The sequence below is a fragment of the Ursus arctos genome, unplaced genomic scaffold (genome assembly GCF_023065955.2).
Source record: "Ursus arctos isolate Adak ecotype North America unplaced genomic scaffold, UrsArc2.0 scaffold_32, whole genome shotgun sequence".
In the NCBI taxonomy this organism is placed as follows: domain Eukaryota; kingdom Metazoa; phylum Chordata; class Mammalia; order Carnivora; family Ursidae; genus Ursus; species Ursus arctos.
The window spans coordinates 4,476,498-4,488,591 of record NW_026623008.1 but is presented as its reverse complement, the minus strand read 5'-3'; the positions used below and the strand labels follow the sequence as shown (position 1 = coordinate 4,488,591).

At 49.2% G+C, this 12,094-nt stretch overlaps 1 protein-coding gene and 1 long non-coding RNA gene across 3 annotated transcripts in view; one reads left to right on the top strand and one right to left on the bottom strand.

Moving 5' to 3' along the window:
• Positions 1 to 3,962, bottom strand: part of CAMTA1 (calmodulin binding transcription activator 1) — a 111,652-nt gene extending 107,690 nt beyond the window's left edge. For both annotated transcript variants that reach the window (XM_026519939.4, XM_057305108.1), the window contains exon 1: positions 3,848 to 3,962. In XM_026519939.4, the coding sequence (XP_026375724.1) occupies positions 3,848 to 3,892 (45 nt within the window). In that variant the 5' untranslated portion in view covers positions 3,893 to 3,962. The remainder of the gene's footprint in view (positions 1 to 3,847) is intronic.
• Positions 3,963 to 4,718: 756 nt separating this feature from the next.
• On the top strand, positions 4,719 to 10,180 carry LOC113270560 (uncharacterized). The gene is made up of 3 exons (XR_003321878.4): positions 4,719 to 5,262; positions 7,750 to 7,919; positions 8,298 to 10,180. It is a non-coding gene; the product is annotated as an uncharacterized LOC113270560 (long non-coding RNA).
• The last annotated feature ends 1,914 nt before the right edge of the window (positions 10,181 to 12,094 follow it).

The window sequence follows — 12,094 nt, the reverse complement described above, 5'->3', positions numbered from 1 at the left end:
TTAAAAAAAATTAAAAAAAAAAAAAAAAGTTAAACCACAAGATGGGCTACCTCAAAAGCAGTAAGAAAAATTATAATCCCACCAGGCACACAGGCTACATCCGACATAAACAGAGAACTAAAATAACGTCACCTGACACTAAAGGATAGTCTACTTTAAAGGCAAAGCCTAAACACTAAAGAAATGGAAAAACATGGGCAAGCAGGATATATAAATATGTCTCAAAGAACAAGCAAGAGCAATCCTACTCTTTTGGAAAGGAAAATCCAACCAGTCTGACCTTGAGTAGAGGTGGCTATGTACATGTCAACACCTGGAATCCACTGAGTTTATCGGTAAGATAGAGAAACCCAACATTTAACAGCAGGATAAGTCAAGTCTTCAAGAAGACAAGGGAAGAAGAGCTGTCCCGTGAGTCACCCAACCTTGTCCAAAAAACTGGAGGTAAGGACTGAGCGGGAGGAGAGAGTGACGTTCTAACAAAAAGATGTAAGAAAGAAAAGTCCTTAAGAGAACCCATCTCGCAGGCCTAACTTCGAGAGACCACCATGTGCTGCACGAGTAAGAGGGAAAAGCTGATTTCCAATAATCTACGGGGAGGGTGACACAGAAAGCACAGCCATATTAAACTCAAAGAAAAGAGCCCAACTTTACACACTAACCATAGTGTGTTCCTCTAACCCTTACCATTTTCCTTCCATTGCCCATTGTACAGAGCACCCCGATTAGCAGAGGAGACCCAGAAAGTCAGTCAGTGGTAGGTAGAAGGACAGGAAAGGATCCACCACCGGAAGTGAGATGGGAACGCTCACTCTCCTGCGAACACCCTAACATCTACAGCAGGTACTCAACTCTCGTTTTCCAAAGGTCATTAATACCACACCCTAAAAATATACAATTCCATCAAGCTGAGTATAGATCCAGACAGAATAAAAACAGTATAAAAACTTAAAAAAAAAAAAAAGGGAAATTGAGGTTAACAGCGCTACTTTGGGGCAGTGGGTTTTACGTCCACTGGATAACTCCGTTATTACCTGAAGGGCAAAATCTCGAAGTCAAAGCCTAATGCTGACCAATGCTCCAGTTCACCCTGCCTCCCTTAGTTGGTACTCCAGGTGGACAGAGACTCCTTGCTCAAAAAATGCTTAATGGTCCAAATGCTGAGTCTGACAGAGGATGAGGCTCCACGCTAAGCCTGTCAAAAAGTAAGACTTTGCTGCTGAGTGACAGCAGCCAGCAGCCACTGCAAACTCAGTGAGGGAAGGGACTGGGGCCCCAGAGGAGGCTCCATCATGGCCCTGACCCAGAGTCAAATCTGCAAACTGTGATACTCAGGACAAACCTGGACAACAGTCCCTCCCACCCCTTGATGAAGTGTCACAGGCCTTCCCAAAGGTACCTTTTCCTACTGCGCACAACCTCTCTCAATTATTTAAATGGCCAAAATAAAACAGCGACATATTTATGGCTGTTCATTCCTAGTTCTGTCACAGAAACACATATTCTCACCCCCTCCTATTGATGCCCCAAATACAGGAAACCTCTTTCCCCTACCCAGCAGAAAAGAGATCAAGATGAGAACTTTTCACCCTATGAAGAATCAAGCAGAGAATACTGCCCCTAAATTCAGAATGCCTAAGTTTTGGTGTGCATCGGCAAGACTCTACACTTCATGTATTCGGGGACTTGCTGAACGTTCCAGATGTCATTCTGCTTATTCAGTACAGTACAAATGACAAATGAAAGAGTGGTAAGAACTGGCCATTTATCAATGAGTTTTCTGATTCTTCTAAGCCTGAAGAGTTACCAACAACAGTAATATATATTCATACTTGTACATGTCAAGGTCCCCACATACACGCAGAATGCAGAGCTAGACATGTAACCCTTCCGACTTACGGTGTACATGTGACAGATGTGACTTTGTCTTTTAATGCATACCTACATGTGTATATATACAAACAAATGCATGGCATCGTGTTTTTCACCAAAAGAGAACAAAAGCAGCAAATAAATAGAAAGCATCCAAATTTCCCCTTCACCAGAAAGCTATATGATCCAAAAAAAAAAAAAAAAAAGGTTCAGATCCCATGAGAGACAACACGAGGCCAAAGGAAGGTTCTAGTACAACAAGCACACTAGCAACCCCTTCCCGAATGGCATGTGGGCGACATGAGTGTCTACACTCCCTTTTCTAGATGGAAAGGCATATGGCTTCTTCTTACCCAGCCAACATGAATACAATTTAAGAAAATCAGAAAAAGTCAAGGTAACAGGCTCACTAAATATGGCTGACTGGGAAACAGAAGCCATAAGGAGGATATGGGTTCTCTTAAAAAAGAAATGGGAAGTTTATTTCCAGGGAAGGTTCAAAAACTCTTGAATGTAGGATGTACAAAGTCAGGTTCTTACTGCACAGAAGACAGTGATGGGAACACCAAAAAACAAGGGCACAAGACCATGTTCTTGGTGGGGTAGTGTCAACTGGTGAATGCTGCCCCTACCTCAGAGGCAAAAGGGAAATGGAAGCAAAAACAGACCCTTGTTTTCCTCAGACACTGAGGAGTAATCACCGTAGACGCCTCTTACTCAAGTACTAGGCACAATGGAAGCCCTGCCCTACATCTGATGGGGGACCCCCATCCTCACCCAGACAAGAAACTCTGAGGAGTGAGAACATGTTAGGGGAGATAGCCAAATGGGGAAAGGGGCACTGGAATGTCCAGTTTCTCCCCTAAGAAAAAGAGGGCAACTCAAAGGGTATTCAGGAAATGAGCTCACCCTAACCCAGGAAAGTGTGCAGAGAGTATGCAAAATCTGTAAGAAGTATCTGCTTTCCTATTTAGAAATGACTTCAGAGCTGCACAGGCCCCCACTACCCTCTGGATGAGGGAAGAAGAACATGGGGAGCCCAAGTCCCCTTGTCCTGGCTAAAGGGTCAATAGATGGTGTGCAGAAGCCCCAAAAGATTCCACAGAAGATGAGAGGTTGAGACAGACCCCTCTGCCAAAGAAGGATCAGGGTCACAGAAGGTAAAGGGCAAGGGAGTATGGAGATCCTCACTTGCCATAGAAACGGAGACCCCACCCTCCTGGCTGCGAGGGGTGCAAGGGCAGGAGTAGGATGGGAACGACTGCTAGGGGCGGGGATGCTGCGCAGGCCCCCTTCCCAGGAAGGGAAGGGGGAGGGGTCACACGAGGCCCTTCTGCCCGGGGACGCTCCGCAGGAGGGGGTCCCCCTGGCGGGGAGAAGAACGGGGACCCCCGCCGGCTCTGGGAGGCGCCCACGGGGCTCCAGGGTGATGCTGGACGGAGTCCGCCTGGCCCTGCCGCCCAAGAGCCACCGGCGGCGGGGCTAAGCGCCGACCGTGCCCCCGACGGGGACCGGCCCGGGGCAGCGGGGCGCGGGGCCGGAGGGGGCCTGAGGCGGATAAACTTTCCGCCCCGCGGCCCCCACCGGGCCCGGCGCGAGGGGCGGGGGCCGCACCACGGGCCCGGGAGCGGCGGGGATGCCCGGTCCGGGTGGGGGAGGCGCCGGCCCTCCCTCCGCCGGCTCCTCCTCCTCGCTGGGCCCGGCCCCCGCCCGCCGGCCCCCCGCCCCTCCGGCCCCAGCCCGCCCCCGGGTGGGGGTGTGCGGCGCCGCGCTCCGCCGCCCGGCGAGTCACCTCAGGACCCGGCCGCGCTCCGCCCCCCCACCCGCCGCCCCCTCCCCGGCCCGGGGCGCCCGCCCGCCGCCGCCGCCGCGCCCCCGCGCTCCCGCCCGGCGCCGCCGATGCCCGGGATGTCCGGCGGGGCCGGGTCCCGCCGCCCGCCGCGCCGCCCCCGGCCCCTCACGCGCCGGCTCTTACCTTCCGGCTTGTTTTCGGCAGCCATTTCCCCTCCGCGCGCCACATCCTCCTCCTCCTCGCGACCGGGACCCCGAGCGCGCGCCTCGTACCGCCGCCGCCGCCGGCCCAGCCACCCCGCCGCCGCCGCGCACCCGCCCTGGCCCCGCCCCGCGGCCCACGCACTGCGCCCGTTGGGCCGGGAGGCTGCCACTCATAGTGCCCGCCACCAATCGCCCCGCACCAGGGGTCTCACTACTCTCCGGGAGGAGCGTCCTATCCGCCCGGCCCATTGGCTGGTCACCACCCAACGGAATGAAAAGATTGGTCAAGAATCAACGCCCCCTCCCCACCCACTCCCAGGAAAGCCCGCCTTCCAGACCTAAACAAAGCTTCCCAGTGGCCAGAGCCGGGAAGAACTGCCCAGTTAGGACCGAGCCGACACGGAATATTTCCTCGAGGCCGGGACGTGGAGCTTTGATTGGGCGTTACTACAGTGTTTCCCAGGCCGTCCAGACCAATCAAAGGGGGTTCCCGGAACTCGGGAGCGGCGAAGGGAAGCCCCGCCCCCGAGCGTGACCGTCAGGAGGAAGGCGCTCGCTCATTGGCGCGCTGGGGCTTTTCCCGCGTGCTCCCGGGGCTGAAGGACGTTCCCGGGGAAGCCGCTGCCGGCGCGTGGGGTCCCGGTGGCAGTGGAGGACGCGGCGGGATCTCCGGAATCCCGCGGCCTGCTGCTGCCCGGCGACAGCGGGGCCCAGGGCTTGGGGCGGAGGTCGGCAGGGCGCCGCACTCGGAGCCGGCCGGCCCGGGAGTCCGGGCGTCGCTGCCGGCCGTGGGGGAGGGGCGCGTCTCTCCAGGCCCCGCCCCTTCCCCCCTCCCCAGGGCCCCGGCGCCCCGCCCCGCCCCCCCTCCCCCCGGGCGCCCGCGCCGCCGCGGCCCCTAGCGCGGGTGCCCGGCCGGTCTGTGCCCGCCGATGCCTGCCTTCCGCTGCCCGCCTCCGGTGTGCTCCGTTGTCCCCTTTTCTAGCGGCTTAAAATACTGAAACTTTATTTTGGTCACGTTGGCCATGTGACCCACAGAGCCGATGACTCATAAGTGCCTGTCCCAGGATGAGGCCGCCGAAGGGAATCTTGGAGGAGCGCTGAACCGCGGCGCGCCCGCCCGGAGGGCGAGGCAAGCCAAGTTTCCTTCCCTCCTGGGCGCACGGTCCTGTCTCTTCCAGCGCCCGCCGCACTCGCGCTGCGCGCGGGGTGGGAGGCCAGCCTAGAAGCAGGTCAGCAGCCTCCTGGGGGGACGGACGCACCGCGGCGGCCGCTCTGGAAGTCCGAGTCCACCCGGAGCACCGGCGCTCACTGCACGGAGCAGCCCGGAGCCACGCGAGGTGGCAGGGAGGAAGATGCCCCCTGCCAGAGAAATTCAGCACTGGTGCACGTGGGCAGGTGATACCGGAAACAAAGGAGAGGGCAGAAACCTCCAAGTTGGGGCGGGGGGTGGGGAGGGAGAAAAGTTGAAGGAGAAGCAGAACTCCAACCCCTCTATGTGCATCTTGTATGGTTTGCGGTGGGAACATTTCATTTCTCAGATGTTATCTTTTTTTCCCTTGCTACCGTTGAAGACAACTAGCAGAATCAGCGAAAGGTCCCGGTTCGATAATTTTGGCATTAAGATTTGAATGTCAAAGTGAATTCTGTGCCAGTCCTAACAACATGCGTTCTTTTTCTGTGTTCACAAGTAAAAATCTCTTAAGTTTTCCAGAAATAAAAATGTCCAAGAAGAATGTTTGTATTAGACACTCGTTCTTCAACGAACTAATTTTATGAGCCTCAAAAAATGCAAAATTTTGACAACTAGGGTACAATATTTTATCGATTGGCATTCTTAATAGTACCTATGTTGACAATTTGAGTAGTGAAACATTCCTGAAAGTGCTTGTGGCATTGGAAATTAGTATAACCCTTTTAAAAAGCAATTTTACTGTACGTATTACAAGCCATAAAAACCGTCTGCATCTTTTGACCCAGTAATCTTACTTCTGGGAATCTATTCTAAGGAAATAACACTAAATGCCAAAAAAGTTGTATGTGTGAAGGTATTCTTTACAGGATCACTGTATTTATTACAACAACAATTTGGAAGCATCCTGAACATGCTAATGTTGAATATTTAGTAAGTACATTGTGTTGGATCCATGGGATGGAACACTATGGTAGTCACAGACATCAGAAAGAAAAACTTACCCTTTGGTAGGTGAGGGGAAAAAATTATTCGAAATTATGGTGTTCATTTATTACGTATGATGTGGTCCTAGTTCTAAAAAACTGCATTTTGTAAAATGACAGATACAAAATACACCCAAGAAATAACATTTGGGAGATGGGGAGTGTTTTTTTCTTACTGTCTCTTATTTTCTATAATGTAGTCATAACGATACAGCTTTTAAAATTAAAACATGTATTTAAATTAAAACGTGCTTTTATCCGGTGCCTAATGGAGGCCAGACAGTGTGTTAGGTCCTGAGGATATAAAAGTGAATAAAGTTGAGTGTCCCCTTCCACCGGGCTCACAGCCTAGCAGGGGTTGACAAACATCAACCACAGCAGGTCGCAGGTCAAGGTGAAGTGGGGACACAGAAGTCACGAATGTCACCAGAACTTCAGAGAAGCAGGACTGTCACAGTGGAAAGCACCTATGGGAAGCGTCTTAGACTGAGACGGAAATGGCAGTTCTCAAAGTGCAGCCTGGAAACCTGGGGAGGTGAGGGGGTCCTCAAGACTCTCTGGTTCTACACGGTCAAAACCATCTTCCTAATAATACTATGTCAGTGTGTCATGCATGTACAGTGAAGTTTTCCGGAGGCCATGTAATGTATGACATCAAATCAGACTGAGAGCAGGAGAAGATAGGAGAATCTAGCCGTCTTCTATTAAGGGAGGTGTTAAAGAGATGTGCAAAAGTGTAAAACAATGCCGCTCTCATCACTTTCTTGTTTTGGAAAATTCAGTTTTTATTTTAAAAATATGTAAATAGTATATTATTTTTAAATGAACTCACAAATATTTTTTAAATTTCTATATAGTACATAAGCTATAAATAAACATATCACGGGTGCCTTGGTGGTGAGGTCAGTTAAGGTCCGACTCTAGGTTTCGGTCAGGTCCTGGTCTCAGGGTTGTGAAATCCAGCCCCTCCTGGGGCTATGTGCTCAGTGCTGAGTCTGCCTAAGATTCTCTCTCTCTCTCCCCCTGTACCTCTGCCTTCACCCCACTTGTGCTCTCTCTAAAATAAATCAATAGGGGCGCCTGGGTGGCTCATTCGTTAAGCGTCTGCCGTCGGCTCAGGTCATGATCCCAGGGGCCGGGATGGAGCCCCGCATCGGGTTCCCTGCTCAGCGGGAGGCCTGCTTCTTCCTCTCCCACTCCCCCTGCTTGTGTTCCCTCTCTGGCTGTATCTCTCTCTGTCAAATAAATGAAATATTTATAAAAATTAATAAATCTTTAATAAAAATAAATAAACATATCACAAATAAAAGTTCTTTGGTGGGGGGAGGTGCCTGGGTGGCTCAGTCGGTTATGCGTCCGTCTTTGGCTCAGATCATGATCTCAGGGTCCTGGGATGGAGCCCTGTGTCTGGCTCTCTGATCAGCAGGGAGTCTGCTTCTCCATCTGTGCTCTCCCTCTCTCTCTCTCTCAAATAAATAAATAAAATCTTTTTTAAAAAAATAAAAGTTCTTTGGGGTCCTTAATAATTTTTAAGAGTTCGTAAAGGGGTCCTGAAATGAATGGGTTTGAGAACTGCTGATCCAGAGGATTAGATGTGGGGGATGGGGGGTGGCTCGTTGGCTGGCTGGTGTCTTGGTCAGTTCAAGCTGTTCTAACAAGGTTCCAGCAACTGGGTGGCTTGTAACAACAGAAATTTATTTCCCACAGTTTAGAAGTCTGAGATCATGGTACCTGCTCCCGATGCAGAAAGCAGAGGTGAAGCAAGTCCTCTCTTGACTCCTAAAAGGGCACTAATCCCATCACAGGGCCCCATCTTCACAATTTCATCCAATTGTCATCTCCCCATGGCCGCACCTCCTATTACCATCACATAGGGGGTAAGTCTCCAACATACAAATTTGGGGAGGGGGACAGAAGTATTCAATCCATAACAACTGGTGTTTGTCTTTGTTTGGGAGGCTTCCAAGAGGTGGGCATTTATGGTCTGGGAAGCATCCACTTAGAAACTGGCTAAATGAGCCCATTTAGAAAGGGGAGGAGTCAGAAAATTTCCTGGACACCCCACCCTCTGAATCCTTGCCCGTTTGGGCCTCAATATTCTTCAAGGAAAGAGTGTTACTGTGGAGGGACAGATGAAGATAGGTAAATCATGGGAATATTAAATTGTTACTTTTTCACCTCAAAAATAATTGTAAGAGAGTATTCTTTCCTGGTCAGCATTCTGAAGTAATTAAAGTGATTGTTTATCTTTACAGGTAATGAAGATAAGAGTGCTAGGACTTCGTTCCTTAAACCAGAAGTTACTGGAACTCCATGTTACTGAGTTGACAGAGAAAAGCGTGCACTGAACCCCCTTCATTGGCTTAAAGACTCCTGCTCACTCTTTCCCAACACAGGACAAGGAACAAAGGAGTTCTTCCGCCTGTGCCTTGTTAAAGGCTGCATTGTTAAAAGTAATACTATCCAAAAGTTCTACTTCCAAAAATTTCTCCTCTTGCTTTTTGCTTTAAATGTTGTTTGTTTTTTTTTATTTCGAGATGACTAGATTTTCATGCAGTTGCAAGAAATAATACAGGCGATCCCATATCCCCCTTGCCTTTATAAGATAAAACATAATGAAAACTCGTGAGCTTTGTTACAACAAACCTTCCCCTATATACCCTGTTTTTCCAATCCTACAAACCCCCATCTTTCCTCCTCTCTGCACCCCACCTGCCTCGGTACACAGCATCTCAGCCCTTGTCATATCCAGGGTATACTCTCAGAGAGCAAGAGCACAGACTTGTCAGAAAGTCTACACATAAGGAGATCTTTGGACCTTGTAGAGCTGAATTTCAGCTCATTGGAAATGTAATTCAAACATAAAAGTCCTGCTTCGTGGACCAGGAATCTGTTGAAATTTTGAACATTTTCTCAATCTTAGTGTTCTGTATTTCCTTTACTGAAGTACAGCCAAGTCAGAAGGAACGGGGGGATGTCTAAGGACAAACCACACCACTTCCTTCTGGTGGGTTTGCTCTCCTTTTAGTATTAGAACCCAGAACAGAACATTATCCTTGTGGTAGGGATTTCAAGAGATGTTGTTTAAACAATAGTTTTAATAGTAAAACCTTTCTACATCGCCCAGCTATTACATAACACAGACCTGAGGGCATCTGCTCTCCACGGACCCTCCTTGGATTTAAAGCTAAATGTCTTTGATAGGATGTATCTCATCTCCGAGCCCTACTTAAAAAGTTAATCCAGTTTTCTCTGGACTTTCCCTTTAAAACTAAAGTCTTGGGGTGCCTGGCTGGTTCAGTCCATAGAGTATGTGACTCTTGATCTTAGGGTTGTAGGTTCAAGCCCCACATTGGGTATAGAGATTACTTAAAAATAAAATCTTAAAGTTAATTAATTAATCAAAACTAAAGTCTCTTCCTCCCCTCATGAGCCTTCTGGTATGACAGCCTAATCATTTTTTTAATTGAATGTGAACCCGGAACCAAAGAAATGGCTTCTTTTTTTAAAGAGGGGGAGAAAAGATTAAAGAAATGGGTTTTGCTGGTTCAGAAGGGCACGTATGCAAAGTGAGGTAAAACTTCTGAAGCTAACAGATTTAGGAGACCAGGACACTGCCTCTGCTTCCTGGGACCCCAAGAGACATTAGTAGGGCCCCCAAACTCTCTGGAGAGCAAGGACTTGTGGGCAGCAGTCTGATCGGAGGGAGGGGGCGAAAGCACTTAGCATCTGCCCTGCGAGCCCCGGGCTTGCACAGTCATCCTCTGTTTAGGTGGTGCCAGGAGGCGAATGCAAATGGTAGGGTTGCTCCTCACTGCGGCCCCCACCGAAGGCTGGCGAGAGCATCTGCAGGGCTCCTAAGTTTTGTTTTATTTGTTTTCTTATCTGCCTCAGCATTTTCCGATGCCATCTATTTTGACTCTCAGTCTTCCAAGGAAACTTTATTTAGTCGTTGAAGGTAAAATGACCTGTCAAAACATCTGAAGGAGAAAGCTGCTGATGTAGGTATCAGTGGTATCATTTCTAATGGGCACCCAGGAGCACCCGAGAAACATCAGCCCTCTGCTGTCCCCTGGAGCTCATAAACGCAGCGTGGCCCATAGCATTTAACTGCCATTAAATTCTCCCTGTTTCAAAAGAAGTGAGCAATGTATTTTTAAGTATTAAGCTGCAGGATATTACACAGCCATTAAAAAGATGGGGGTATATGCTATGTGAGTTTCTCCAGCTGAACTGTTGAACGGGAACAAAGTAAGTCACGATGTATACTCCTCTCTTATATACAGAGATCTAACATCTGTTGCACATACAGATATCCCTGCACATACAGAAAACGTTTCTGGAAAGATAACAAGAAACCTATAGTTTCCTTTGAGGGTAAAGCAGAAAAAAGAAATAAAGCTTACTCTTCATTTGAAATGGTTTAAGTCTTTTGTACCATGTGCATTCACCCAGCAAATATTTATCGGGTGCCTACGAGGTACCAGGCACTGGTTCTTAGTGTGGAGGTACAGCAGAGAACAAACCAGAAAAATGCCCACCTTCGTGGAGCTGGCATGGAAGTAGGAGAGACAGATGATAAAGAAATAAATGATCTAAGGTTAGAGAATGATAAATGCCTGAAGAAAAATAAAGTCGGATAAGAGGGTGGGGAGTCGAGGGTGCTATTTTAGATAGGGCAGGGTCTCTGAAGCCTGAAGGAAGTGAGAGTGAGCCGCGCAGTTTGAGTGGGGTGGAAGAACATTCTAGGAAGAGGAAACAGAAGGTGCAAAAGCCCTGAGGCAAATGCATACTTGCTGTGTTGGAGGAACTGCATTGAGGCCATTCGGGAAGAGGGGGAAGTGAATCCAAAGAGGGTTCTAAGGCCAGAACCCATAGGACTCTGAATGCATGGTGAAATCTTTGGATTTTATTCCCAAGGTCCTAGAAAGTCGATGGAGGGTATTGAGCTGGGAGTATATCTCAGTGGTGTTTTTAAAACATCACTGGAACATGAGGTGGAGAATAGACTGCAAGAGGATAAGAGAGGGAGCCCAGAGGCTCGTCAGGAGATGATGGCAGTCAGAATTCGACGGTGGTGCAAACAAGGTATATTCGGTTCCTGTGGCTGCTGTCACCTCAGTGATTTTGAAACAAAAGAAACTTATTCTCTCACAATTCTGCAGGCCAAAAGTCCGAAATCTGTTTCATTGGGCCAAAATTAAGGCGTTGGCAGGGCCGAGCTCCCTGTGGAGGCTCCAGGGAAAATCCATTCCTTGCCTCTTCCAGCTTCCAGGGGCTGCCGGCATTGGCCGGTGGCCACATCTCTCCGATCTTCCAGGCCAGCATCTTCAAAACTCTCTCTGCAACATCTTCACATTGTTCTCGTGTGTGTGTGTGTGTGTGTGTGTGTGTGTGTATGTGTGTGTGTAAGAGACAGACAGACAGGCAGGCAGAGAGACAGAGAATCTCCCCCTGCCTCTCTTTTATGAGGACATGTATGATGGCATTTAGAGACCACCCACATAATCCAGGACCGTCTCACCCGTGTCAAGATTCTTTTTTTTTTAAAGATATTATTTATTTATTCGACAGAGAGAGAGCCAGCGAGAGAGGGAACACAAGCAGGGGGAGTGGGAGAGGAAGAAGCAGGCTCCTAGCAGAGGAGCCTGATGTGGGGCTCGATCCCAGAATGCCAGGATCACGCCCTCAGCCGAAGGCAGACGCTTAACCACTGTGCCACCCAGGTGCCCCAAGATTCTTAACTTAATCACGTTGGCAAAGACCCTTTTCCCCAATAAGGCAACATTTACAGGTTCCAGGGATTATGACCTGATATCTTTGGCAGCCATTATTCAGTCCAAGGATTAGCAAATTTTTTTCACTGAAGGACAAGATAGTAAATATTTCAGCTTTGTAAACCCTGCGATCTGTCACGACTACTCAACTGTCAAAACTGCCCCCATGTTGCCAAAGCAACCACGGACAACCTACAAACAAATGGCCACGCCTCCGCTCCAAATAAACTTTATTTACAAAGACAGGAGGCAGGTCATAGACCATAGACTTAAGA